Source organism: Dendrobates tinctorius, unplaced genomic scaffold (genome assembly GCF_039654945.1).
Source record: "Dendrobates tinctorius isolate UK_male_01 unplaced genomic scaffold, ASM3965494v1 ptg000071l, whole genome shotgun sequence".
Lineage (NCBI taxonomy): Eukaryota > Metazoa > Chordata > Amphibia > Anura > Dendrobatidae > Dendrobates > Dendrobates tinctorius.
In genome coordinates this window covers 12,090,194-12,115,384 of record NW_027361739.1, presented here as the reverse complement: position 1 = coordinate 12,115,384, position 25,191 = coordinate 12,090,194, and the positions used below count along the sequence as shown (strand labels likewise).

The following is a 25,191-nucleotide window of genomic DNA, read 5'->3' as shown; positions in this document are numbered from 1 at the left end:
TTTCTTTTAACTGGTCAGGGCATACTTTCAAATGATCCCGTGATATTGCTGCTGAGGTTTCTCCTCCGTCTTTACTAATAAGACACACCTTGGTATTGTCAAAATTTGAGGGTAGAATGGTGTAGGGTTCGGCTTCCCATTGGTCATCCAATTTATGCAGTCTTTTTCCTCTTGAGGACTTGTTCTCCTGGTGAAGGGAACTGCAGGTGCATGCTGATTGTAGTTCCTCTCTTGTTTTAGTCTTGCCTGAGCTAGACTCTTTTCCACACACTCTTGTACTCTTCGATACTGTTGCTGTCTTTCTGTATACCAGTCAGCATCTGGTGACGTCACTTCAGGTGTCAGGACTCCCATATCCAAATCAATAGGCAGTTTACCAGGCCTTGCTCTCATGAGGTAGGCTGGAGTGCAGTTGGTGGAATTCACAGGAGTGTGGTTGTAGAGGTCTACCAGATCTGGCAGCTTTTCTGGCCACAGATTCCTCTCCTCCAAAGGCAAGGTCTTCAGCAGGTCGATCACCACCTGGTTCATCTTCTCACACATGCCATTGGTCTGTGGATGGTATGGTGTTGTCCGGATCTTCTTACAACCATACAAGTTACAGAATTTCTGGAACACTTCTGCCTCAAAGGCGTGCCCTTGATCTGTAAGCACTTGCTCAGGATATCCATGTGGTCTAAAGAAGTGCTGTTGGAATGCTCTGGCTGCTGTCCTGGCTGTTTGATCTTTGACAGGCACAACTACCAGGAATCTTGAGTAGTGGTCAACGATGGTAAGAGCATAGATGTAGCCTGACCGGCTTGGGACCAACTTCACATGGTCCGGGGTAACAAACTCAAGTGGCTGTTTGGTTACTATTGGCTGTAGAGGAGCTCTCTGGCCGTTTGATCCTTTCTGCGCAGGATACATTGTCCACACTCTCGGCACCACTTTTCAATGGCTTTCCTCATACCAGCCCAGTAGAATCTCTCCCGGAGCAACGCTTCCAACTTCTTCCATTCGAAGTGTCCAGCTCCATTGTGGTATGCTTCCAAGACCATTGATGCCTCTCTCTTTGGGACCACCTGCCAGACCAGCTCATGAGTGCGGGCATTGATACTCCTCCGACACAGCTTTCCTTCATGAATGAACAGCCGACCTCTTTCCTTCCACAACTGCTGGGTTTCTTCAGGAGCATCCGACTCTGGGCGTGAGTCAGCTTGTGACAGTAGCTCCTTCACCAGGCGGACTGCGGGGTCATTATCCTGAGTTTCTGCCCAGTCATGATGGGGCAATGGTTTTAGGGTGACCTCTTTCAAGCCAAACCGTCTGTTTCTCACTCCTTGAGCACGTTGGGCCGCAAGTGGCAGGTGGAAGGGAGGCAACTCTATTTCCTCAAGAGCCTCAGGGTCTTCTCCCGCATCTGGCAGATTAGGCATTCTGGACAGCGCATCAGCATTGGCATTCTTGTGCCCTGCTCGGTACTTGATGGTAAATTCATAGTTAGACAGCCAAGCCCTCCATTGCTGCTCCAGTGCACCCAGTTTTGCAGTTTCCAAGTGAGTCAACGGGTTGTTGTCCATGAAGATGGTAAACTTGGCTGAAGCTAGGTAATGTTTGAATCTTTCAGTCACAGCCCAGACTATGGTGAGGAACTCCAGCTTGAAGGAACTGTAGTTGTCAGGGTTCCTTTCAGTGGGATGAAGCTTCCTGCTGGCGTAGGAGATCACTCTTTCTTTGCCATTCTGTATCTGTGACAGTACTGCTCCAAGTCCCACGTTGCTGGCATCAGTATACAACACAAACGGTTTGTCATAATCTGGATAGGCCAGAACTTCATCCCCTGTGAGAACCATCTTCAGTCGAGTGAAGGATCTCTCCAACTCCTCAGTCCATTCAAAGGTGGAACTCTTCTGTTTGGCCTTCTTGGACTGCCCCACCAGAAACTTTTGCATAGGAGTGGCTATTTCAGTGAAGCCTTTGATGAACCTTCGGTAGTAGCCTACCAACCCAAGGAATTGGCGTACTTCATGGAGATTGCTGGGCTTCTGCCAGTCCCGGATGACTGTGACTTTCTCAGGATCTGGTGCCACACCTTCTGCACTCACTACATGACCGAGGTACTGTACATTGGGCTTCAGGAGGTGGCATTTGTGAGGCTTCACCTTCAGGCCAAAGTTGGACAAGGCTTCAAACACCTCAGCCAGGTGCTCCAGATGGTCTTTATAAGTCTTGGAGAAAACAATGACATTATAAAGGTACAACAGGACTGTCTCAAAGTTCATGTGTCCCAGGCAGCACTCCATCAGCCGTTGAAATGTTCCTGGGGCAGTGCAGAGCCCGAATGGCATATAGTTGAACTCACAGAGACCCATTGGGGTGGTAAATGCTGTTTTCTCCTTGTCTGCCTCTGCCACGGGAACCTGCCAATACCCACTAGTGAGATATAAGGTGGAAAAATAGTTAGCAGTTTTAAGTGCAGCTAAGGACTCTTCAATTCTGGGTAATGGGTAGGCATCTTTACGTGTAATGCTGTTAATTTTCCCATAATCAACACACATTCACATGGTACCATCCTTTTTCTTTATAAAAACTATTGGAGCTGCCCAGGGGCTACAACTGTCTATGATAACCCCAGCTTCCTTCAACTCTCTCAACATACCTTTAGCACATTGGTATTGTGTTGGGGGTATAGGCCGGTACCTTTCTTTAATGGGTGGATGATCTCCAGTGGGGATATGATGTTGAACGCCTTTGGCCTTCCCAAAATCTAGAGGGTGCTTACTGAATACCCGCTCATATTCCTGGGTCACCCTGTAAACCCCATTTTTCTGGTATGAAGGTGTAGAGTCAGTTCCCACCTGCAGTTGCTGGCACCACTCCTCCAGCTGCTTTACAGAGCCATTGTCCTCCACCTGGCCGGATAAGATCAAGGGCTCTGCTGCCTGCATTGCATTATTACTGACAGTGAGCAGCTTAGCAACTGTGGCATACCGAGGTATTGTGGCCTCCTCCTCCCCACAATTCAAAAGGCGTACAGGTACTCTCCCCTTTCGTACATCAACTACCCCTCTGGCTGTCAGAACAGTGGGCCTGCTATCAGAGTATACTGGCTCTACCAATGCCTGGTAATCTTTTCCTCTGAGGCCCATGGCTGCCTGACACTAAATCAACATTTCACATCTGGGGGGTATTGCAATGGGGAAAGCATCACTCACTCTGACGCTGCCAATTTCTAATCCAGACAGTTCTTCCTGCTGTCTTTGCATCAGGGCCTTGATCTCCTTCTGCAGGACTCGTTGTTCACTGGAACCAGCAGTCTCACCCACCTGTTGCAACAAGACAATAACCTCGGAAAGACAATTTTCAATTACATTTGTACCAAGAGTCATCATGGGATTACATTCTCGTCGATCAATATCCACAACTATCAGACCTTGGGATGTTAGCTCCACGCTTCCCACTTTAACAGTAATTTCTTTACATCCCACTTGTGGTAAAGACTGACCATTACTGGCAACTACTGTTAGTTCATCACTTGGACCGCGGGTGAGTTCAGAGTCAGCCCAATACCGCTTGTAGAGGATATAGGGCATAGTGGTCACCTGGAAGCCAGTGTCCAGCAAAGCGTTCGTGGGAATGCCGTCAATCACCACTGGAAGGATCGGTCTCCCTCCAACATACTTGGCTCACCAGTTCCTTGGGCCTTGTGGTCCTACTCCTGGGGGTTTGCCCTCTGCCCCAGGGGTTACTTGTTTAAAGGACAGAATCTTGCAAGATGACCTGCCCTGTGGCTGCGACGACAGATGGGACGTTCGTCCTGATCATAGCGGTCGTTGTTCCTCTCTCGGAGTGGCGTGGTTCTCCTCTTCCGGAGCCACGGGACATCCTCTGGACTGGAAGCAAGCTGGATCTTCTCCTTGGAGGACACCTGCAGGGACTGCACTGTTTTAGTAAGTGCAGCCATACCTTTGGTCAACTCCTGGACCTGAAGATGCAGCTCTTCTGTTGGATCTTTATCCAGAGTCTGTGCATCAGCCTCCACAGGGATGAAAGGGAACGATGTTGCTTCCTGGTGGTAGGTGATCGCTGGGCACCTAGGGGGCGCTGGATGGTTGACAGTTGGTTCCTGCAGTACCCGAATAGCCATGTCCTTGAAATCAGCAAAGTCCAGGTCAGGGTTTTGTAGGGTTATGATGCGCAGCTGCGCTCTGTGGGTACTAGATTGAAGTCCTTCAATGAACTGCTCTTTCAGTTTGTCTTCCTCTTTCACACTGTCAGGATCAATTTGCTTGACCGTTCGTTCGCAGTGCCTCCTGCAGGTTAAGAGCATAGTCCCTTATGCTGTCCTGCACTTTCTGTTTACTTCCAAAGAACCTCATCTTGATTTCAGCTGCAGGACGGGTGTCAAAGGTGCTCCTTAGCTTAGCCAGGATCTTTTTAACAGTCTCTTTCTCAGTGCCCTGCCAGGCTTTTACTTCTCTCTGTGCTGCACCTGTTAGCTGCCCAATAAGGATGTTCACCTTCTGGCTTTACGATAGAGGATACACCTCAAGCAAACTGCACAGTCTCTCTTTAAATTCACTCAGGGTATGAGACTCACCTGAGTACTGCGGTAGCCAGGCCGCTCCCGGTATGTAGGGCATAGACAGCAGCATTATGGGAACCGCTGCGGTGGGCACGGCTTCTTTAGGCACTGAGGGGTTTGCGGGGGCGTCCGCCGCTGCATCGGCATTTGCCTCAGACATTCTCCTTCCCCCCAAGCTAACGGTTGCCAGGCCCCGGGGTTGAGCGGCTTACTGGCTGTAGGCCTCAGCTCCTCCCCTTCTCGCGCGCTGTCCTCTCTTCCCGCGCGGCACTTTACTTCCTTGCGCTCTTCGGCAGGCTCCGCCCATGAAGGCCTGCCCCTTTTTCTTCCCTAGCACCAATCAGCGGGATAATGGCGGCAATTTCGCACACAGTCTATAGCACACAGGACCCGGGGGTACCGGGCTCCGTAATCCTGTTCGTGACGCCAAAATGGTTCGCCCTTCCAGGGCTGTGGGGTACTCGGTACCGGGCCGGTCTCTCAGAGGGGATTGTCACAGCAGCGGTGACCCGGTCCGTGGCCCTGGGCGCCCATGTAAAGGGGGTTGAGTTGGGAATAAAGTTTATAATTGATTCGTGACACCACCTGTGGTGTTCGGCAAGGGAGGTGTTAAGCCGATGCTGCAAGCAGATCCTCTGGGACAGATGGTATAGTGAAGCAATGAAGTTGTAGCCCTCCACAGGTAGGACTGTTGGTCCCAGGGCAGTGTAGCGGACTGTTTAGGAAGAGGGTGCAGTGTTTGACAGAGATGTAGCAGTGCTGAGGATGTTGCAGGAAGGAGGCAAGGACACAACAGGGTGCAGTTTATTTAATTTTACTTGGCAAACGCAGTCCAGGGTCCTGGTTACAGATGGCACAGGAGCAGGATAGCCTGGAAGCAACTCAGGGATCTCTCTATCAGATGGGTTGTGTAGTCTCCTTCCTAGCGCTGGCTTGAGGTACATCCAGTACTATGTTACACTGAAGTTCCTCCTTCTTATCTTCTCTTAGAACTACCTCCTATGCCAGACAGCTGTAGCTCTCAATCTCTCTTGGCTCACCCGTCGCTGTTGTGCCTCCGAGTCTTAGTTGGGAATAGAGCATTTACAGCTTCCTATTCCTCTGGTTTCTGTTGCAGGACACTCAGTATCCATACAACCGTGGAGACCAGGCTCCAGATCATGCGCTCTCACTGGGAGGGAGCTCTCTATCCTCAGCTCAACCTCCAGCTTCTCTCCACAAGTCTACACACGTTGCCCTCCTCACACTAACTGACTATTTCCCTTCCTGGCCCTCAGAGCACGCTCCTCCCCCAATCCTGGTTCAGAGCTCCCTCTGCTGGCCTGAAGTGGGAACGTGTTGCATGTAAATGATTAACTGTTAGAGAGACCCTTCCTTGCTTCCAAGCATGACATCACCCTCTCTAGAGGAAGGCAATGCCACTGTGGCGACCATACTCCTGGGGGCGCGACACAAACATAAAAGCTGCAACAACAGGGAACAATCAAATAAACTACAGTAACATGATAACAATACCTGCAAACTATACGCAGTCACTGCAGGTAGCCTCACTGCAATTATCCTGTGGTGCCATTGCCACCCATTGTATTCCAGGACTGTCATGTCCCAGGACTTGGGAATCATACTGTGTCGTACTGTCTTGTTTCTATTACCCTGCTATGCAGTAAGGTTTGCCTTTTAGATGTTTGGCCTGTCTCTCTCCCTGTCTGTCTCCTCTGCTATCATGTCAGTAAAGGTACTGTCACACTAAGCGATATCGCTAGCAATATCGCTATAACTTGTGACGTTATAGCGATATTGCTAGCGATATCGCTATGTGTGATACTTACCTACAACCCGCTCCCCCGCTGGTTATCGCTGATCGCGCAAGAACGTCCAGGACTGTTTCTCGTTGTCAGCTTCCTGCGGCGCTTCCTGCTGGGACGATGAGCGACGCGTGGATGTGGGCGGGAGGACGCAGGATTGCCTGGTGTGACAGGTAAGTAGCGACCCCCGTCCCCAGCGATGTCGCTGGTGAGATCTGCCTGTGTGGCAGCTCACTAGTGACCACTTAGCGATGTACCAGCGATCCTGACCGCGTCATATCGCTGGTTGGGATCGCTGGTACATCGCTAAGTGAGACAGTACCTTAACACTGCCCTCATTGTTGCCCAGATAGTGTATGATAGCCATGGTGAAAGTTCATTTCTGTATATCTCTGCTTCAGAATAGTCTTTTTTTCCTTTCTGTAATTGTGCACAATTACAAGAATTCAGCTTGAAAATAAACGTTCTTCTGGAATCTTCATACATGCCTTTGTAGTCGAGTTGAAGCTATCTGATGAAATTACTTTGTGTGAGTACTGGTACATACAGACATCCATAGAAATGCTGTCCCAAGAGCCTCACACTTGTAGCCTAATTATGGAGCCAGAATTAGGACAATATAGAGTGAGGAGGAAAAAAGTTACAACTTACAATATTTTGAACTTTTGACATTCAGACTCCATTTCTCAGCATTCATTACTGCTTCGAACGTGAGACTGCCATTATTTTATAGACAATGATCTTGGTTATCTCAAACTGTCTCATACATAAATTTGATGTGCAACTATTTAGCATATGATTAGTTATGCAGATTCTTGTCATGTCACTGCATTGTTACTGTTTTGCTCCTAAAAATCTAAATTTTAATTTTTATTATTTTGTTAGTATTTTGTAAATCCACCTTTGGCTTTCCACACTGCCTGAATCCTTCTGATAATGCTATCCATCAGATTTAAGCATGTCTCGACTAAAATCTGATCCCAGGTCTCTTCTACATCTTCCCAAAGTTGGAGAAAAGTTCAAAGCATTTTTGCCCTTTTGCTCGTCATTGTTTATGCAATTGTAACTCTTTTATGGGGATTTACCTTTATGAGCAGAAAATCCCCAGTGTGCAAGAAACAACAGAAATCTTCTTCCAACTATAGGAAAATTGACCTTACATGTGAGTTAAGAACAAAATACCATGACCCTGACTCATGAACACTAGCCCTTAATAATGGGTTTGCAGGAATAAGATGTGCCGATGAAGCGCATGGCAATTAAAGAGAATCTGTCACCTCATTTTTGGCCTATGAGCTGCCGGCACCGCCATCAGGGGCTTATCTACAGCATTCTGTAATGCTGTAAATAAGACCCCGATGTAACCTGAAAGATAACAAAAACGAGTTAGATTATAGTCACTCGAGGGTCCGGTCCGGTCTGATTGGTGTCGCGGTCCGGTCCGACGCCTCCCATCTTCTAGCGATGACATCCTCCTTCTTACTTCTGCCACGGCGCACTGCAGTACTCTGCTCTGCCCTCAATAGGGCAGATATAGTACGCCTGCGCAGGAGCCGCGGCAGAACTAAGATGGAGGACGTCATCACGAGAAGATGGGAGGCGCCGGACCAGACCGCAACACCAATCAGACCAGACCGGACCCCGGGGTGAGTATAATCTAACTCATTTTTCATATTTTCCAGGTTACATTGGGGGCTTATCTAAAGCATTACAGAATGCTTTAGATAAGCCCCTGATGGTGGTGGCTGCATCTCATAGGCCAAAAATGAGGTGACAGATTCCCTTTAATGAATGAATTTGCCTCATTTTATGCCTCCGTGCACATCTCCAGGTAGTTCAGCGACTTGAGTAACAATTCTTGCTTAAAGAGGTTGCACAATACTTTAAATGTCCTTTTCATGTGAATTAAGTGCCATAGATAAGCACTCCACTAAATCCCTTGCTTTGTTACATAGGGCTATAACTTGATCTGCTCTTCTGGTCACATGATCTCTGACTGAGAATCTGCTGCTTCTGCGGGGCTTAGCGATTGAATGGTTGGGGTTGCATTCAGCTTTTTTTGTGAATGATATACACAACAGACACCAACTTAAAGGTAATGCCATACACCTAAATAAAGAAAATGCCATACACCAAACACCTACTAAAGGTAATAGAGCACACTAGACACCTGCTTAAAGCCAATGCCATACACCAAACACCTACTAAAGGTAATAGAGCACACTAGACACCTGCTTAAAGCCAATGCCATACACCAAACACCTACTAAAGGTAATAGAGTACACCAGACACCTACTTAAAGCCAATGCCATACACCAAAGACTGAATTAATCTACTTGCTATAACAACAGGACAACTATTACAAATCTTTAATTATATCACCAATCGCTGAACTTTTATAACACATATGGTGAGGCAATTTACTTACTAACTCTTTTCATAGCTATTTATATTTTGTTCCATTTGGTAACCTTATTTTTACTTATTTTTACTTATTTTTATTATTTAACCCTTTTACCCCCCAAGCCTTTTTTCACCTTCATGACCAGGGCAAATGTTACAATTCTGATCAGTGTCACTTTATGTGGTAATAACTGTGGATCGCTTCAACAGATCTCAATGATTTTTTTTCTCGTGACATATTGTACTTCATGATAGTGGTAAAAGTTGTTAGCTATAACTTGCATTATTTTGTGAAAATATGGGAAATTTGGAGAACATTTTTAAAAATGTTGCAATCTTCAAACTTTTAATTCTTATGTCACTCAAAATAGCTAATAAATAACATTTCCCACAGGACTACTTTACATCAGCACAAATTTTGAAACACTTTTTTTGTTAGAATGGCAAAAAGTTGACCAGCAATTTCCAATGTTTCCCACATAATTTACAAAACATTTTTTAGGCACCCCATCACATTTCAAGTGAGTTTGAGAGGCCTGTATGACAGAAAATATGCAAAAGTGACATAATTCTAAAAACTGAACCCCTCAAAGTCTTCTAAACCACATTCAATAAGTTTATTAATCTTTCAGGTGCTTCACGGGAATTAATGGTGTGGAATAGAGTTGAGCGAAACTGGTTGTAAAAATTCAAAAGTCACCGACTTTCGCCAAAGTCGGGTTTCAAGAAACGAAACCCGACCTCAGCGTGAGGTCGGCAACGAGGTCGGCGACTTTAGCGCCAAAGTCGCGTTTCAAAACATGCTTCAGCGCCCTTTTTCAGCCAATGAGGAAGAACGGACACTGTGGGCAACGTGATGACATAGGCAGCGGTCCCCACCATCTTTGAGAAGGGCATGCAAGTGATTGGCTTGCTTTGGGGGGGCGTCACAGGGGGTATAAAAGGGCTTGCACGCTGACCGCCATCTTACTTCTGCTGATCTCAGTATAGGGAGAGATGCTGCTGCTGCAGATTCTGTAGGGAGAGCGTTAGGCAGGGAAGAAGAAAAAAATCAGCTGCTGCTGCTAGCGATTTTGCCTGTACAACACACCAGTCACTGTGCAGTGCAAGGGGAGGCTATATTTTGGTGGATCAGCTCTGTTGGTTGTTAGGCTGCCTTATAAGGCTACCTGATAGCGGCATTGCTGGTTTCACACTGCTTTGCAAACTGCTTTTTTAAAAGCAATCCTTTTTTTTTGTCCTGGTGAGATACTGAGCGTGCATTTTTTCCCACCGTACAGCGGTGTACGCTGCTCTCTCAGTACCGTGTAACGGCTGTTATCACGGCCACAGTGAAGCTAAGGGTGTGACTCTGTAAGGATAAGTCGAGCAGTTGTTCCGTTCTTACAGATCTCCACCTTATAGTTTTGTCTGTTTTTCAAACAGTCTAGTCTATTTGCTGTTTGATTACATTCAAAACTATAGAGAGACAGCGTGTGTCAGTCCGTATACTAAAAAAACACAGAGCTTGACAATATAACATACACCGGACAGTGGTGTATGTGCACGCTGCTCTCTCAGTACCGTGTAACGGCTGTTATCACGGCCACAATGAAGTTAAGGGTGTGACTCTGTAAGGATAAGTCGAGGAGTTGTTCCGTTCTTACAGACCTCCACCTTATAGTTTTGTCTGTTTTTCAAACAGTCTAGTCTATTTGCTGTTTGATTACATTCAAAACTATAGAGAGACAGCGTGTGTCAGTCCGTATACTAAAAAAACACAGAGCTTGACAATATAACATACACCGGACAGTGGTGTATGTGCACGCTGCTCTCTCAGTACCGTGTAATGGCTGTTATCACGGCCACAATGAAGTTGGAAGAAGGGTGTGACTCTGTAAGGATAAGTCGAGGAGTTGTTCCGTTCTTACAGACCTACACTCTAGGGAGATTCCAATCCTGTCTTGTCCTATATAACATTTTTCACACCTGCCAAATTCATCCTGTCATACAGCGGTGTGATATACACTGGGCCTGACACAATACATCAGTGTCCAGAAGTGTGTAAGGACATTCCATTTCTCCCGTCCTATGTCACATTTTTCACACCAGCCTAATTCAGTCTGTCATACAGCGGTGTGATATACATTGGGCCTCACACAATACATCAGTGTCCAGAAGTGTGTAAGGACATTCCATTTCTCCCATCATATATCACATTTTACACACCAGCCAAATTCAGCCTGTCATACAGCGGTGTAATATTCACTGGCCTGACACAATACATCAGTGTCCAGAAGTGGTAGGAGAATTAAATTCTCCCCTGTCCTATATACACCTTGTACCTTGTTTTACAGTTCCATATTGTTGGTGGAATTGTGGGTACATTTTTCAAAAAAATGAGGACGTGTGGTGTAAGAGGCCGTGTTAGTGGGCGGGGGTTGCCAGCTGTTAATGATGGTGTTGGTGTCGGATCTGCTGGTAGTGGCAAAAGCAAAATAACACCTAATGCAGGAGGTGTTAAGCCTGTGTCATCGTCTGGCTCCACAAGGCCTCGAAGGCTCCCTTTTCTGGGAGTAGGTAAACTGCTTTTAAAGCCGGAGCTTCAGGAACAAGTTTTGGCCTACATTGCTGACTCGGCCTCCAGCTCTATCGCCTCCTCTTCTGAACTTGTAAAAAAATAAAAGCACTGAGTCGTCTTTGGAGGCTCATGGTCATGAACCACACCTTTCTTTGTGTCCTTCACCCCAACCAAAATTGAAAGATGCGGCAGGCCACACAACAGATTACTCCATGGAGCTGTTTTCACATACCATGCCTGGGTTATCAAGTGACATGGTGAATTACCCAGGCCAAGATGAATCTCACATAGAGTGCACTGATGCACAGCCACTGATAGATGATTCTGCTGGTACATTCACTCAGAGCACGACATTGTCCTCGCAGTGTACTGAGCCAGATTCTGACCCTGATGAAACTCATGTGCCCCTTCCCGCATACTATACCACCGTACATGGTGACACAGAGGAAGGTACACATGACATTGAAGAGGAGGTGATGGATGACCCAGTTGTTGACCCAGATTGGCATCCATTGGGGAAGAGGGTGCCGCTGCCAATAGCTCCGAAGAGGAGGAGGAGCAACCACAGCAGGCATCAACATCGCAACAGCTGTTATCTGGCAGGCACGGAGCAGTCCAAAAACGGGTTACAAAAAGCCAAAAAGTTGCTGGACTGCTTGGCCAGACGGTCAAAATAGCACAGCGTGCAAGGACGAAAAATGTCTTCCATAGTAGGAAGAGTGCAGTGTGGCACTTTTTTGAACAAAATCCTAATGATCAGGCCAAGGTTATCTGTAAGAAGTGCGCAAAGACCTTTAGCCGAGGGAAAAATCTGAAAAATTTGAATACCAGTTGCATGCTTAGACATTTAACCACCATGCACTTGCAAGCGTGGACGGAACACCAAACCTCAAGTACCACATGTGCAAATGTTCCCAAAGAAGGTAGTCAGCAACGCTACATTTTTTTCCCCACTGTAAGCCCACCGGTTAGCACAGCAGCAAATGTTGAGGTGTCGTTGCAAGACCAAAGCTGTCAGGGAATCACAATGTTATATCAGCGAAAGACTGAATCTAGGCCATCAGAAAGAACACCAACTCCATCACCATCATCAACCCTCTCTCAGTCCGCACTGTCCACCGTTAGTTCCACCATAGGCATCTCTCAAGTCCAGCTCACCCTGCCAGAGACTATGAGTAGGACAAGAAAGTACTCATCCTCTCATCCGCGTACACTGGGTTTGAACGCCCACATTGCCAAACTAATCTCGTTAGAGATGATGCCCTATCGGTTGGTGGAAAGCGCAGCTTTCCTCGAACTCATGCCCTACGTAGTACCACGCTATGAACTACCCAGTCGCCACTTCTTTTCTCGCAAAGCCATCCCAGCCCTCCATCTTCATGTGAAGGACCGCATTGTCCATGCACTCAAGCAATCAGTGAGTGGAAAGGTGCACCTCACAACTGATGCATGGTCCAGTAGGCATGGCCAGGGCCGTTACGTGTCCATCACTGCGCACTGGGTTAATGTGGTGGATGCAGGGTCCACAGGGGACAGCGGTGGTGGGACTGTGCTGCCTATCCCACGGTATAGGCAATAGTTAGCTGTAGGCGTTCAACCCTCCTCCTCCTACTCCTTCAGAAGCGAAAGCTCGTCCCCAGAGCGCAGTCGCAGCAGCACTCCATCCGCAGCTGCCAGTGTTGCACACGAGGTGCCCCCCTATCGATCAGCTAGTGGAAAGCGTCAGCAGGCTGTGTTGAAGATGATGTGTTTTGGCAACAGACACACCGCGGAGGTACTGGCCGACTACTTTCAGCAACAAACTGAGTCATGGCTGGGCAGTCTACATCTTGAGGCAGGCAAGGTAGTCAGCGATAACGGCCGTAATTTTGTGGCAGCCATAGCCCTTTCAAAACTCAGACACATACCTTGCTTGGCTCACACCTTAAACCTGGTGGTGCAGTGCTTCCTCAATTATTATCCAGAGTTAACAGGCCTGCTCCAGAAGGTTCGAAAACTGTGCTCGCACATCCGCTGGTCGCCCGTACACTCCAGTCGTATGCAGAAGCTGCAGCGATTGCTACACCTTCCCAAGCACCAGCTAATTATCGACATTGCAACAAGGTGGAACTCCACCCTGCACATGGTTGAGCGGCTGTGCGAACAGAGGCAGGCCGTAATGCATTTGTGGGAGGATACCCGGACAGGCACTTTGAGGGCAGACATGGAGTTGACAGGTGTGCAGTGGTCAAAGATGAAAGACCTCTGTAAAGTCCTTCAGTGTTTTGAGGAATGCACACGGCTGGTAAGCGCAGACGACGCCATCATAAGCATGAGCATCCCACTTATGCGTCTGCTCATGCAAACTTTGACGCACATTAAGGAGCAGGCGTCTGCAGCCGAGGTTGACGAAGAGGAGGAGGAAATCCTTGATGACAGTCAGCCATTGTCTTCTCCGGGACCTCTCCTGGACGAGGTGGAGGAAGAAGAGAAAGAGGAGGAGGAGGGTGATGATGGGGATGATTATTTAGGGGAGGAGGATGCTTCTCGTGTGTCCAGAGAAAATGTTGGCGTGGCAAGGTCTGGTACAGAGTTTGTGCGTGACTGGAGGGATGTGGATTTGCCAGAAAGTGCTCCTCCACCAAGCAGTCGCACTGCATCATTGACACCGGGAACATTGTCCCACATGTCAGATTATGCCTTGCAGATCCTAAAAAGGAACCCCTGCATTGCCAAAATGATGAACGATGACGACTACTGGTTGGCCAGCATCCTGGATCCACGCTATAAAGGCAAATTCCAAAACATCATGCCACAGGAGAATCTTGACCTAATATTGGCTAACAAACAAGCTACTCTGGTAAACCGGTTGGTTGAGGCATTCCCTGCACACAGCAGCGGTGATGGTTCTCACACGAGCCGTAGGGGCCAGGGGCAGCTTGGAAGAGGTGTTCGTGGTGCACACATCAGAAGTGGCGTTGGAGACAGGGGTTTCATGACCATGTTGTGGACTGATTTTTCAAGTCCCACTCACACGACTGGTAATACTGCATTGATGGAAAGTGACAGGAGACAGCACTTGTCAACTATGGTTACAAACTACTTTTCCTCCCATGTCGATGTTCTCCCTCACAGGTCATTCCCCTTTGACTATTGTGCCGCTAAACTGGACACCTGGCCTGAATTGGCACAATATGCGCTACAGGAGCTCGCTTGCCCAGCTGCAAGTGTGCTATCGGAAAGAGTCTTCAGTGCTGCTGGATCAATCCTGACAGAAAAAAGGACCCGTCTGTTGACCCAAAATGTGGATGATCCAACCTTCATTAAAATGAACCATGCATGGGTTTCCAAGGATTTTGTCCCACCTTCCCCTGATGACAGAAAAATGGCTTGCTTTGGTCCTCCTCTTCCTGGGACTTGAACAATTTCGCCTTTTGCATCAGCTGAATGTCCAACATCAACATATGCCACTTTCTAAAACTCCCTAACTGTGCTGCCTCCCCCCTCATGGCCGGGGTCACCACCTAGCGCATGAAACCATGTGAGTGCCGTTGCCCTGGACAGGTGGGTAGGCCGACTCTTGGGCGCAGGCACTGGCACAGGGTCCCTCATAGTGCAATCAAGTGTCTCTGACGGTGGTGGTGCACACCCGCCATCAGACACACCGCCGTACTATGAGGGGCCCAGTGCCAGTACCGACGCCCACGAGTGGGCCCCCCTTGCTTGGGCAGGGCCCCAGCATTTGCAATCTTTACCTCTCCCTGGTCCTCCGCTGTGTAGTCTGGGCCGTCAAATCCATACTGGGCCTGACACCATCTGAGCCTGCCTCCTGATCTATAGACATATATTTTGAATGTGTACACTATGCTATCCATACATGTTATCCGGTGATACGTACCCTTTCTCACCTTTGTGCAATCACGTGTAATCCAAACTGGGCCTGAGAACGGCTGGCGAGCTGTTAAGCAAGCTACAGCACCTGTGGTTTGCACACGTAAGTTTTTCATTTTTTCAGGAATGACGGTTAGGCCTAATTCCAGAACTGCGGTTGACCTGCACTTACTGGGAAATCATCGTTCGTGGGTAATAATTGTAATCCCATATCCCCATCACTAACGGTGTTCAGCGGGTTATCTGCACCTGTGAGCGACAAACGCTGACCCTTTCAGTGTAGCGCACATGCAGCCACGGACATGTAAGGGCTTGACACACCAGTTATTGGCCAATCTCACATGCCAGAGCCTCGCGTGTCCCTCTAGTAAGCCGGACTCGGACCGCGGGGCATGACGGAGTTTCGTTCGTTAACAGAATTAAGCTTGCAATGTGTGCATCTTTTTTGTTGCTGGATGGTTGAGGTTGTCCTTGTTGAGTTAAATTACGCCGCAGGCTCCACTCCTGGTGGTGCCCTTCTGGACATTCCTTTAAGGTTCAGCTTTGCAACCATACTGCCCATGTAAAACAAACACTTTGCCTTCATGAACGCTGTTTGGAGGGTCGTGACTCATGGGAATAACGCCGCCCAATCAGTTAACCTGCTAGAGAGATCCTTCGTTGCTCCCAAGCATGACATCACACTCCCTAGGAGGAAGGTAATGCCACTGTGGCGACCGTACTCCTGGGGGCGACCCAAGTGCACTGATGCCCAGCCACTGCTCGATGAATCTGCTGGTACATTGACCCAGACCACTACATTCCCCTCGCACTCTACACGGCCTGAATCTGACCCTGATGAAACTCAGGTTACCCTTCTCATATACTGTTCCATCTTACACGGTGACAAAGAGGAAGCTGCAGATGAAAGTGCAGGTTCGGCCCACCCGCCGTCAGACACACCACCGTACTATCAGGGGCCCTGTGCCAGTGCCGTCGCCAACGAGTGGGCCCCCCTGCTTGCTCAGGATCACAGCACTTGCAAGGATGAAATACTGTGCAGTGAGATGGAAGATGGGGACGACGAGGAGTCCAGACTAGTACAGGGATTCCCTAGCGAGGAGACTTATTTCATTGTTTTCAATGTTGGGACAGCAATTTTTGGGGAGCACTATACTCTGGAGAATGATATATGGGTCCCACCATACATTGGAACATTCCAAAGGTGGACATCAGACACTGGAGCAGCATTTACAGGGCCCATTATACACTAGAGCATTAGAAATGGGGCCCATTATGTATGGAGCATTATTTGGGCCCATAAGACAGTGGAGCTTCATCCATGGGGACCAACATACACTGTAGCATTATGTGGAGCTCATCATATACTGTTTCAAACATTATATGGGACCAATGATTCTTTATGGAGAAATAGATGGGCCTCGTCATGAGATGTAAAAAGTGATGTATTTTTCTTTGTAGTATACCACTATTTCTCTGCCGTATCGGAGCAGCATGAGTTGTGGTATGTGTTAAAGGGGCGCTCTTTCGCCCAGGGCACATGAAAACCTGGAGCCAGCCCTACCCCCCCCCCCACAACTTTAGCCAAATAACCCCCATTTTTCAGTGCGTAACTAGTATTATGAAGTAAATAAAAGGTGACAAGCTTCAGTAGTAAGAATTTATGCTTTTGGCATTCAAATGGGCACTGTAAGTGTGTTTTCTTTCCTCCTCTCACTGCCGACTTTTCTTCCCCATTGACTTACATTGGGTTTCGTGTTTCAGTCGGACCCCAGACTTTTCCCTATAGTCGGCCGATTTCGTTCAACCCGACTTTTGTGAAAGTCGGATTTCGCGAAACCCAACTCGACCCGAAAAAAGGCAAAGTCGCTCATCTCTACACACAACTATATACGTCATTCCCAGACCTTACCCCCACTGTACTACAGAACGCCAGTGACAATCTGTCCGCAGTCTCCAACATTATGTCCGCTCTCTATCTGAAACTCAACCTCTCCAAAACTGATCTTCTTCTGCATCTGCCGTCTACTAACCTCCCTAAATCTGACATTTCCCTCTCCGTGGGTGGCACCACAATAACACCCCGGCAGCAGGCGTGCTGTCTGGGTGTTATGTTTGACACCAATCTCTCCTTCACATCCCATATACAATCTCATGTCTCACGTTTAAGGCAAACCCACATTAATTATTTATAAATCCTTTTTATTGAGTTTTCAAATAAAGACAAAACATATAAGTACAAAAGTCAAACATTAGTAGTACATCTCATAAGTGACTTTACAAATGCCCGCTTAATATTAACACTACAGAATTGCTGGTAGAAATTGCCAAATATCACATTGTAACTCCCCCCTCCTCCCCCCTTCCCTCTAATTTATTCATGTGATGCTTTCTGAATCATAAATGAACTTTACATATCTCAACCTGGTTCTCCCTCTACTTTTCCTGCCCCCTGTTTCATTACCGTGGATCTACACCCAATCTCAAGTCTCCCAACGTGCCCTGCAGGTCCTCTAAGTTGTACCAGGAAGTGTTCCAGAAGGATGAAACCAGGACATGAATGTCCTCTCTGGAGAATTGTTGAAGAATAAAATCCTTCCATTTTGAGAAAAATGTTGTTGTCTTACTGTCTTTGTCGCTTTCTGCTTCTACTTTCTCTAGAGTTATTACCCTCTTTAGTTCCACCAGCAACTGACGAAGACCCGGTGTGCTCCCCTCCAACCATTGTCTTAAAATAAGTCTTTTGTACAAGACTGCAACTGTATGCAATAGCTGAGTGTTTGACTTGGTCAGCCTTAAATCAGTGCTCTTATGGAAAATCCATAACATCTTGTCTAGTGGGAAGTGTATGTTCATCAAGCCATCCGCCCAATTCCTAACTTCCTCCCACTGAGTGTGTACGAGATCGCATTCCCATATACCGTGGAACATATCTGTCCTGGGGTGTCACATTTTGGGCAAGCCTGTCACCTCTCCTTGTGAGTTTGTGTAACCGATAGAATGAAGCCTTATATGGCTCTGTGCATCAGTCGGAAGTGAGTATCCCTCCATTTTTCATTGCTTACATGCTTACACAGTTCATTCCACCCAGACAGAATCGATTCCCCCACCCCCGGTTCCTGCAGTCTAGTTTCCCAGCTTTTGAACAGCTCTTGTGGACCCGATGGCAGTAAGGTCCTCCCCATGATCCGGTAGATGGTTGAGATATTCACGTCAGATATGTGTCTTGAGAGAAGATTGTCGAGTTCAGAAGAACAACATTCTTCATGTATTTCTCGTAATTTGGGGAATAAGTGATGTCGCAGCTGAGCATATTGTAAGATATGGGAAGGGTCAAGTCCCCACCTGGTAAAAATCTCGTCTGCCATCAATCATCAATTCTCTTGAGTCTGCATCAGGTCCCCCATAGTTCTAACTGCTTTTTCCCTCCAGATTTTAAACAGAGCATTATCTCTTCCCTGACGAAAGTCAGGATGTCCCCAAGGTGTCAAATATTTAGATATCCTCCATGATATGCCTAAAGTAGTTTGCATCTTATGGCTTTCCAAGCCGCCCTAGTGTCCCGAAAGATCACTGAGTTTCTCACCTTCGGGTCTAAAGTTGCACTTGAAGAGTGCAAAATCACTGTGAGGCCCCAGGGCTTACACCAGTCGGACTCCAATGTGTAGTCTGAATGTTTGCTAGTGTGTCTTAGCCAATCAAGAATGTGTCTGGAGATGCAGGCCAGATTGTACCCTCTAATGTTGGGCAATGCTATCCCCCCCTCATCCCTCGGTTGCATCAAAGTACGTTTGCTAATTCTACTTTTTCTCCCTCTCCATAGAAAGTCAGAAAAGGCTTTGTTGAGCTTATTTATATCTACATGTCTTAAAAGGAGGGGCAATGTTTGAAGGGGATGTAGTAGGCGGGAAAAGCTGATCATCTTGATCAAATAGTTCCTTCCCAAGAGCGACAGTGGCAAATCTTTCCATCTTGTTAGTTCTTGTCTTATTTTATTTATAATGGGGGCAAAGTTGAGTGTATAGATGTCTCTTGTGTCTTTTCCCAAAAAGATCCCCAAGTACTTTATCGTCCTGCTTGCTATTCATATGCCATGTATGGAAGCATGGCCCCGTTCTAGTTGGCAAATTCCTTGAGGCCTATGAGTAAGAAACAAAGCTTCACACTTAGCTATATTAAGCCTAAACCCCAATATCTCTCCGAAGGTATCCAGCTCCCCCATCAACCTAAGAAGGTCTCTATTTGGGTCTGCCATATAAAGGACAATATCGTCTGCAAAGAAACTAGATTTTATCTCTCTTTCGTCCACTTTAATCCCCTGGAAACTGAGCCCGCGTTAATAAACTTGGCAAGTGGTTCAATGGCCAAATTAAACAGTAGTGGTGAAAGGGGGCAGCCCTGCCTCGTGCCTCTCCCCAATGATATTATGTCTGACAGAAACCCCGGTGTGTGAACTCTGGCTTTGGGATTAGAGTAGATCGATGACAAGAAGTTTCTGAATTCTCCCTGCACACCAAACTTGTCCAGCACCTGCTCCAACCATGGCCATCCCACACTATCAAATGCTTTCTCTGCATCTAGCATGACCATGGCCGGAGCTCCTCCTTGTTGGTCTCCCAACCTCACTGCTTCCAGCACCATCATTGAGCGTCTTATGTTCCCTACCGCCGATTTCCTCCTCACAAATCCCGCTTGTTCAGGTCCCAATAATTTAGGAAGAATCCCTGCCAGTCTGTCTGCCATAATTTTTGCCACAATTTTTAGATCCTTGTTGATCAAAGAGATAGGGCGAAAGTTGGCCGGGTTATCCGTGGGATTATCGCCCTTTGGGATGAGTTTAATATAAGCTGTGTTCATATGATCAGAAATGGTTCGGCCTCTTAGAAAATCATTGTATAGATTTTTCAAATGCAGGGCAACCTGGTCCTTCAAAATTTTATAGAGGCTGGCGTCAAACCCATCCAGCCCAGGGGCCTTATGAATATTTAGATCCCTGATAACTCTAGAAATCTCTTCCTCCGTTATTTCCCTGTTTAGCTCTGATAGATCATTTTCAGAGATCGAAGGGAGTTCCATACCCTCCAGCCATCTCCTTCCTTGTGCCTGATCAGACCGTCGGGGTTTGTACAGAGAAGCGTAAAACCTCCCCAAAATGCTGTTTATTTCTCACGGATTAGTCGTTATGGAGTCATCCTGCCTTTTAAGTGCTGCTATTTGAGTCCCTGGGTGTCTACCTTTGGCTAGGTTAGCCATCGTGCGTCCAGCTTTGTCACCAAACCTATGGAAATCAGCATCCCTCAATGACTTCCCCAACATCTCCTTCTTTCTAGCCCATGTGTCACATTCTGACTTCGCTTCCAACCAAGCTCTTTTATTGACCTCAATGGGGTGCTCTTGGAACTTATTGTACGCTGACAAAGTTACTTGTCTTTATATATTGGTCAGTCACTCTCCTCTTTATCACTATTTGTGTGTGCTATGATTTTACCTCTGAGAACGGCTTTAGCCGCCTCCCAGAGTAGTGTATGGTCCGTTGTAGATTGGTGGTTGTGATGCAAGTACTCTGACCACCACTCTCCCAACAGTTTGGCAAAGTCTTTGTCTTTTTTTAAGAAATGAGGGAACCTCCATATTATGTCCGAGCCTTTTGGGTGCATATCAAATAAAGTCAGGACAACTGGGGCATGATCGGAAATGACTAGATCACCTCTCTCAGCCTCTTTAACCTTGGAATTTAGGCTCTCACTAACCAGGAACATGTCAATACGGGACCATGAGTTGTGCGGGTGTGAATAGTGGGTGTATTGCCGCTCGACCGGGTGTTGTTGCCTCCACACTTCCCTGGTCATTAGGTCAGTTGCAAAATTGCACAGGGGAGAGCTCCCCCCCCATGGTAGAGCTACTTCCACCCCTCCAACATCTCGATCTGTCCTCCGAATCCAGCATGACCTCATTAATGTCTCCTCCAATTATCAAGTTATGCGCACCAGAAGTCATAATTGAGGTGCAAAGGGTTTGGAAAAACACATCCCTAGCCGAGTTGGGGGTATAAACATTATGAATGTCTAATGTTCCTCTAGGAGTTTCTTGGACCACTCTGACATGCCTTCCTTGATCATCATGTTGATACGCTACAAGTTTGTGTGGAAGAGATTCACTGACCAGAATGATCACCCCCACCTGTCTTCCCTTGACTCCCGACACATAAACCTCACCCACCCAAAGTTTGTGCATGCGGAACTTGTCATGTTGAGGCAAATGTGTCTCCTGGAGCAGGACTATGTCTCCACGTAATCTTTTCAGGTGCCTGAGTACCAAGGACCTTTTTTCTGGGGTTGGAGACCCTTAACATTCCGTGTTATGATCTTAACCATTCGTGTTAGCGATGTGGCTCAATAACAAGCGGTCTGCCTGTGTATAAAGTATTGGGCGGGTTAACCAAAGTCCGCCCTCAGGGGTGTTATGAGAAGTGAACCAAATCTTGACGAAAGCATCTAAAATGCTACAGCACATACCAAGCCAAACCTATCTGGTCCCCAAACTGAATACCCCAACATGTGAAACATTTTCAACATTCCCTTCCCCACCCATCCCTCCCCCTCCCCCCCTAGCCATGTATATCACTAGTACTTCCATTTTTTCCAACGTGACCCTCCACTTCCTTCTCCTCAGCTTGAGCAACTTGACAGAATTGCAGTACTGGCTAGATATAAAAAGAAAAAGAAAAAAAGAAAAACTTTGGGAATATAAAAGACATAAAAATTGGAAACGAGTAGAGTGCAATCAGCGTATATCTACATGTTCAGATGAGCGTGCTGTAACAACTCTGAAAAGTTTGTGAGACCTTCTTCACTTTCGAGATATCACGCAGCATTTAAAGTGCAGCATCAGCAGACAACGCCAGTGAGATCCTCCTGCCTGGAGATGTCCTTGTAGAAAAGTCTTCCCAGTGGAACTCTCATGCCTTCAGGTGAACTGAACAGTTGCCGCCTTAATCACTTTCTCTTTCCTCGTCGCGGTGTCCATTGGGAGATCTCGTGGAAGATGGCATGAGCTCCTTCATGGCTTCACTGGAGACCCTCCAAATTTTAAAGGAGCCGTCTGTGTGCCTCGTTTTGAGGACAGCAAGGTAAAGTAGCTGGAACTGAATGCCTTTCTTGCAGAGAAGGCTGCAGACTTCACTGAAGGCCCTGCATTTTTTAGTGACTTCAGGTGAAAAGTCCTCAAAGATGATAACTTTATGCCCTTGGAGTATGAGTGGTTGTCACCTGGCTCTAAAAAGGCGCAGAATTGTATCCTTATCCTTAAAGTCCAAATATTTCACAATAGCCTGGCGAGGTTTCTGGGTCCATTGATCATCGCGTCCCGCTCCACTTAGACGCGTGTCTCTCGCCGGGCTCCCTCCAGGCGGACCCACCCTGTGTGCTCTTTCAACCCTGCACTTATCTTGTACTCCTAGGGCTGTAGGCAGTTCTTGTTCAAAAATGTCATTAAGCTGCTGATATGTGACAGATTCGGGCAGCCCCATTAACCGCAAGTTATTTATTCGGGACCTATTTTCTAGGTCCTCAAGTTTGTCCCTCAGCCACATGCCCTGTTTTCGGGACGCTTCCAGCTCCTGCTCAAGTTGAATTGTCCTATCTTCCATATCCAACACCCTCTGCTCCAAGTGCTCCAGCCTGCTGGCATGCTGCGCTGATATTTTGTGAAGCTCTTCTAGAGCATCCTTTATTGCCTCCTTCACTGCAGTTTTTATATCCCCCATGACATATCCGGTCACCTCTCTTGCCAGCTCCCTGTGGTCTCCCTGTATAAGCGTCCCTGTCACAGGGCCTTCCCCGCCCTGTGATTCTGGCCGGCGGTCTCCTTTGGGGCTAATGCGGGTTCCCCCTGTCTCTCCCTGCTCTGACCTGGTTGTTTTCAGCTGCGCCTCTGGGTTTCCCTTACTCCTGTGCTTCCCGCTTTGTGGCGCTGCTGCGGCCGCCGCCATCTTGGTGATTTCTCCTGCCGTCTCACGTGCTCCCGCGGCTCTGCTCTCGCCACCCGTGCTTCGGAGCCAGTGGTCCATGGTGCCTCCGGTGATGTCAGCGGTCACCTTTCCTGTGAGTAGGGCGGGCCAGTGGTCTAGTTAAGTCGCTCGTTGTCAGGCTGAAGTGCGGAGCTCCCTCACCCCACTGCAGCCACGCTGGCGCCAGAACCGGAAGTCTAAACCCACATTATTTAGGACAATCGACCTTGTTGAAAGCGAGAGTGGAGTGAGAGGCACCTTAATAAATTAGGTGAGGCACATAGAAGAGTGCGCTTCTTCTGTGTGCACCTCACCACAAATCTTATTTCATACAGGAACTGGAGTAAGCTTTGTGACATAAAATATGCCACCGTTTGTCATGAACTTGATGTCACACCCCATCCTGACCCAGCTCCATCTAATTTATTGAAGCTGGGCAAAAATGTTGTGAAAACCAAGAGTTGAAAATTTTTGCACAACCTGGCATTGCGCAAAAAAAGTAGCTTTTCAAAGCTTTTTGTGACCGTTTTCAAGTGTGAAAGCTTGAATGAATTGTGACCATTGTCTTCACATACAGTAGGTTAACAGTTGATTCTCACTTGACACTGGCAAATGTAAATAGTGGACTCTGTAATTACTGGAGCACACACCCTGATGCTGTGTGTCAAAGGGGTTCTTGCAGGCCACATTGCTTCTTATATTCATAAAAGACTAAGGCAGTAAACATTTTCACTGGCTAAAAAGCTGCCTAGTTACACCCTCAGGATGCCAAAAAAAAAAAAAAAAAAAGAAGAAACAGAGGAATGGAGACCTGTGACCCAGAGAAGCAGGAGGATCAGGAGGCAGTCAGCACCCATACTGCTCAGAAACCAGTACCAGGCTCTCACGCAGGAAAACAATGAAGAAATACATCAGGATAAGACTTTGCCAACAAACAGCAACCTTGTACGCCTTCAGAGTCCTCCTGGATGGAGAAAGAAAAATGTTGTGAAGAAGAAACGGAGAGTGGTGGTCATGGGGGATTCACTGTTGAGAGGAACAGAGGCCGCTATCTGCAGACCGGATATAACTTCAAGAGAAATGTGCTGTCTTCCAGGTGCAAAAATTAAAGATGTGTCTGACAGGATATCAGGACTCTTCAGACCTACAGATGACTACCCATTCCTGCTACTACATGTGGGGACAAATGACACCGCAAGAAACGACCTGGAAACCATCTGCAGAGACTTTGAAGACTTAGGCAAGAAAGTGAAAGAACTGGGAGCGCAGGTGGTCTTCTCTTCCATCCTCCCAGTGGATGGCCATGGAACAAGGAGGTGGAATAAGATTCTGCAAGTGAACAACTGGCTACGTCGATGGTGCCGTCAGCAACGATTTGGATTTCTGGATCACGGAGTGAACTACTTATACGATGGACTACTTGCTAGAGATGGGGTGCACCTTACGAAGACTGGAAAGCAGGTATTTGGAAGTCGCCTTGCTACACTTGTAAGGAGAGCTTTAAACTAGAACAACATGGGAAGGGAAGCAAAAGACCAGAAAAAGCCATACACCTGACAAATGCTATTGAGAACTCTGCTATTAGAAGTGGAAAGGAAGAACAAAGACGAAAGAATCTAATTAATAAAAATATTGGAGAAAGAGAAACCAATCACAAACTAAAATGTTTCTATACTAATGCACAAAGCATGGGCAACAAACAAGGAGAATTGGAACTACTAACACAGGAAAAGAAATATGATGTCATTGGAATCACTGAAACTTGGTGGGACAATACACATGATTGGAATACAAGACTAGAAGGATACAACTTATTTGCAAGAAACAGACTTGATAAACGAGGAGGGGGTGTTGCATTGTATGTTAGAAACGCGTATATCTGCACAGAGATTGAAGCTTCAGAGACTGGGAGTTCTGTGGAAACTGTTTGGGTAAGAATACAAGGACAGAACAATGGAAAGGACACCATTGTAGGCAT

General features: G+C 47.2%; 1 protein-coding gene across 1 annotated transcript in view; it reads right to left on the bottom strand.

Annotated features, from left to right (window-relative positions):
• Nucleotides 1-23,273, bottom strand: part of LOC141096106 (uncharacterized) — a 102,668-nt gene extending 79,395 nt beyond the window's left edge. The window contains 3 exon segments of the mRNA XM_073582520.1: nucleotides 1,425-2,738; nucleotides 21,836-21,908; nucleotides 22,474-23,273. Coding sequence (XP_073438621.1) covers nucleotides 1,425-2,738; nucleotides 21,836-21,908; nucleotides 22,474-23,273 — 2,187 coding nt within the window.
• Between the last annotated feature and the right edge of the window lie 1,918 nt (nucleotides 23,274-25,191).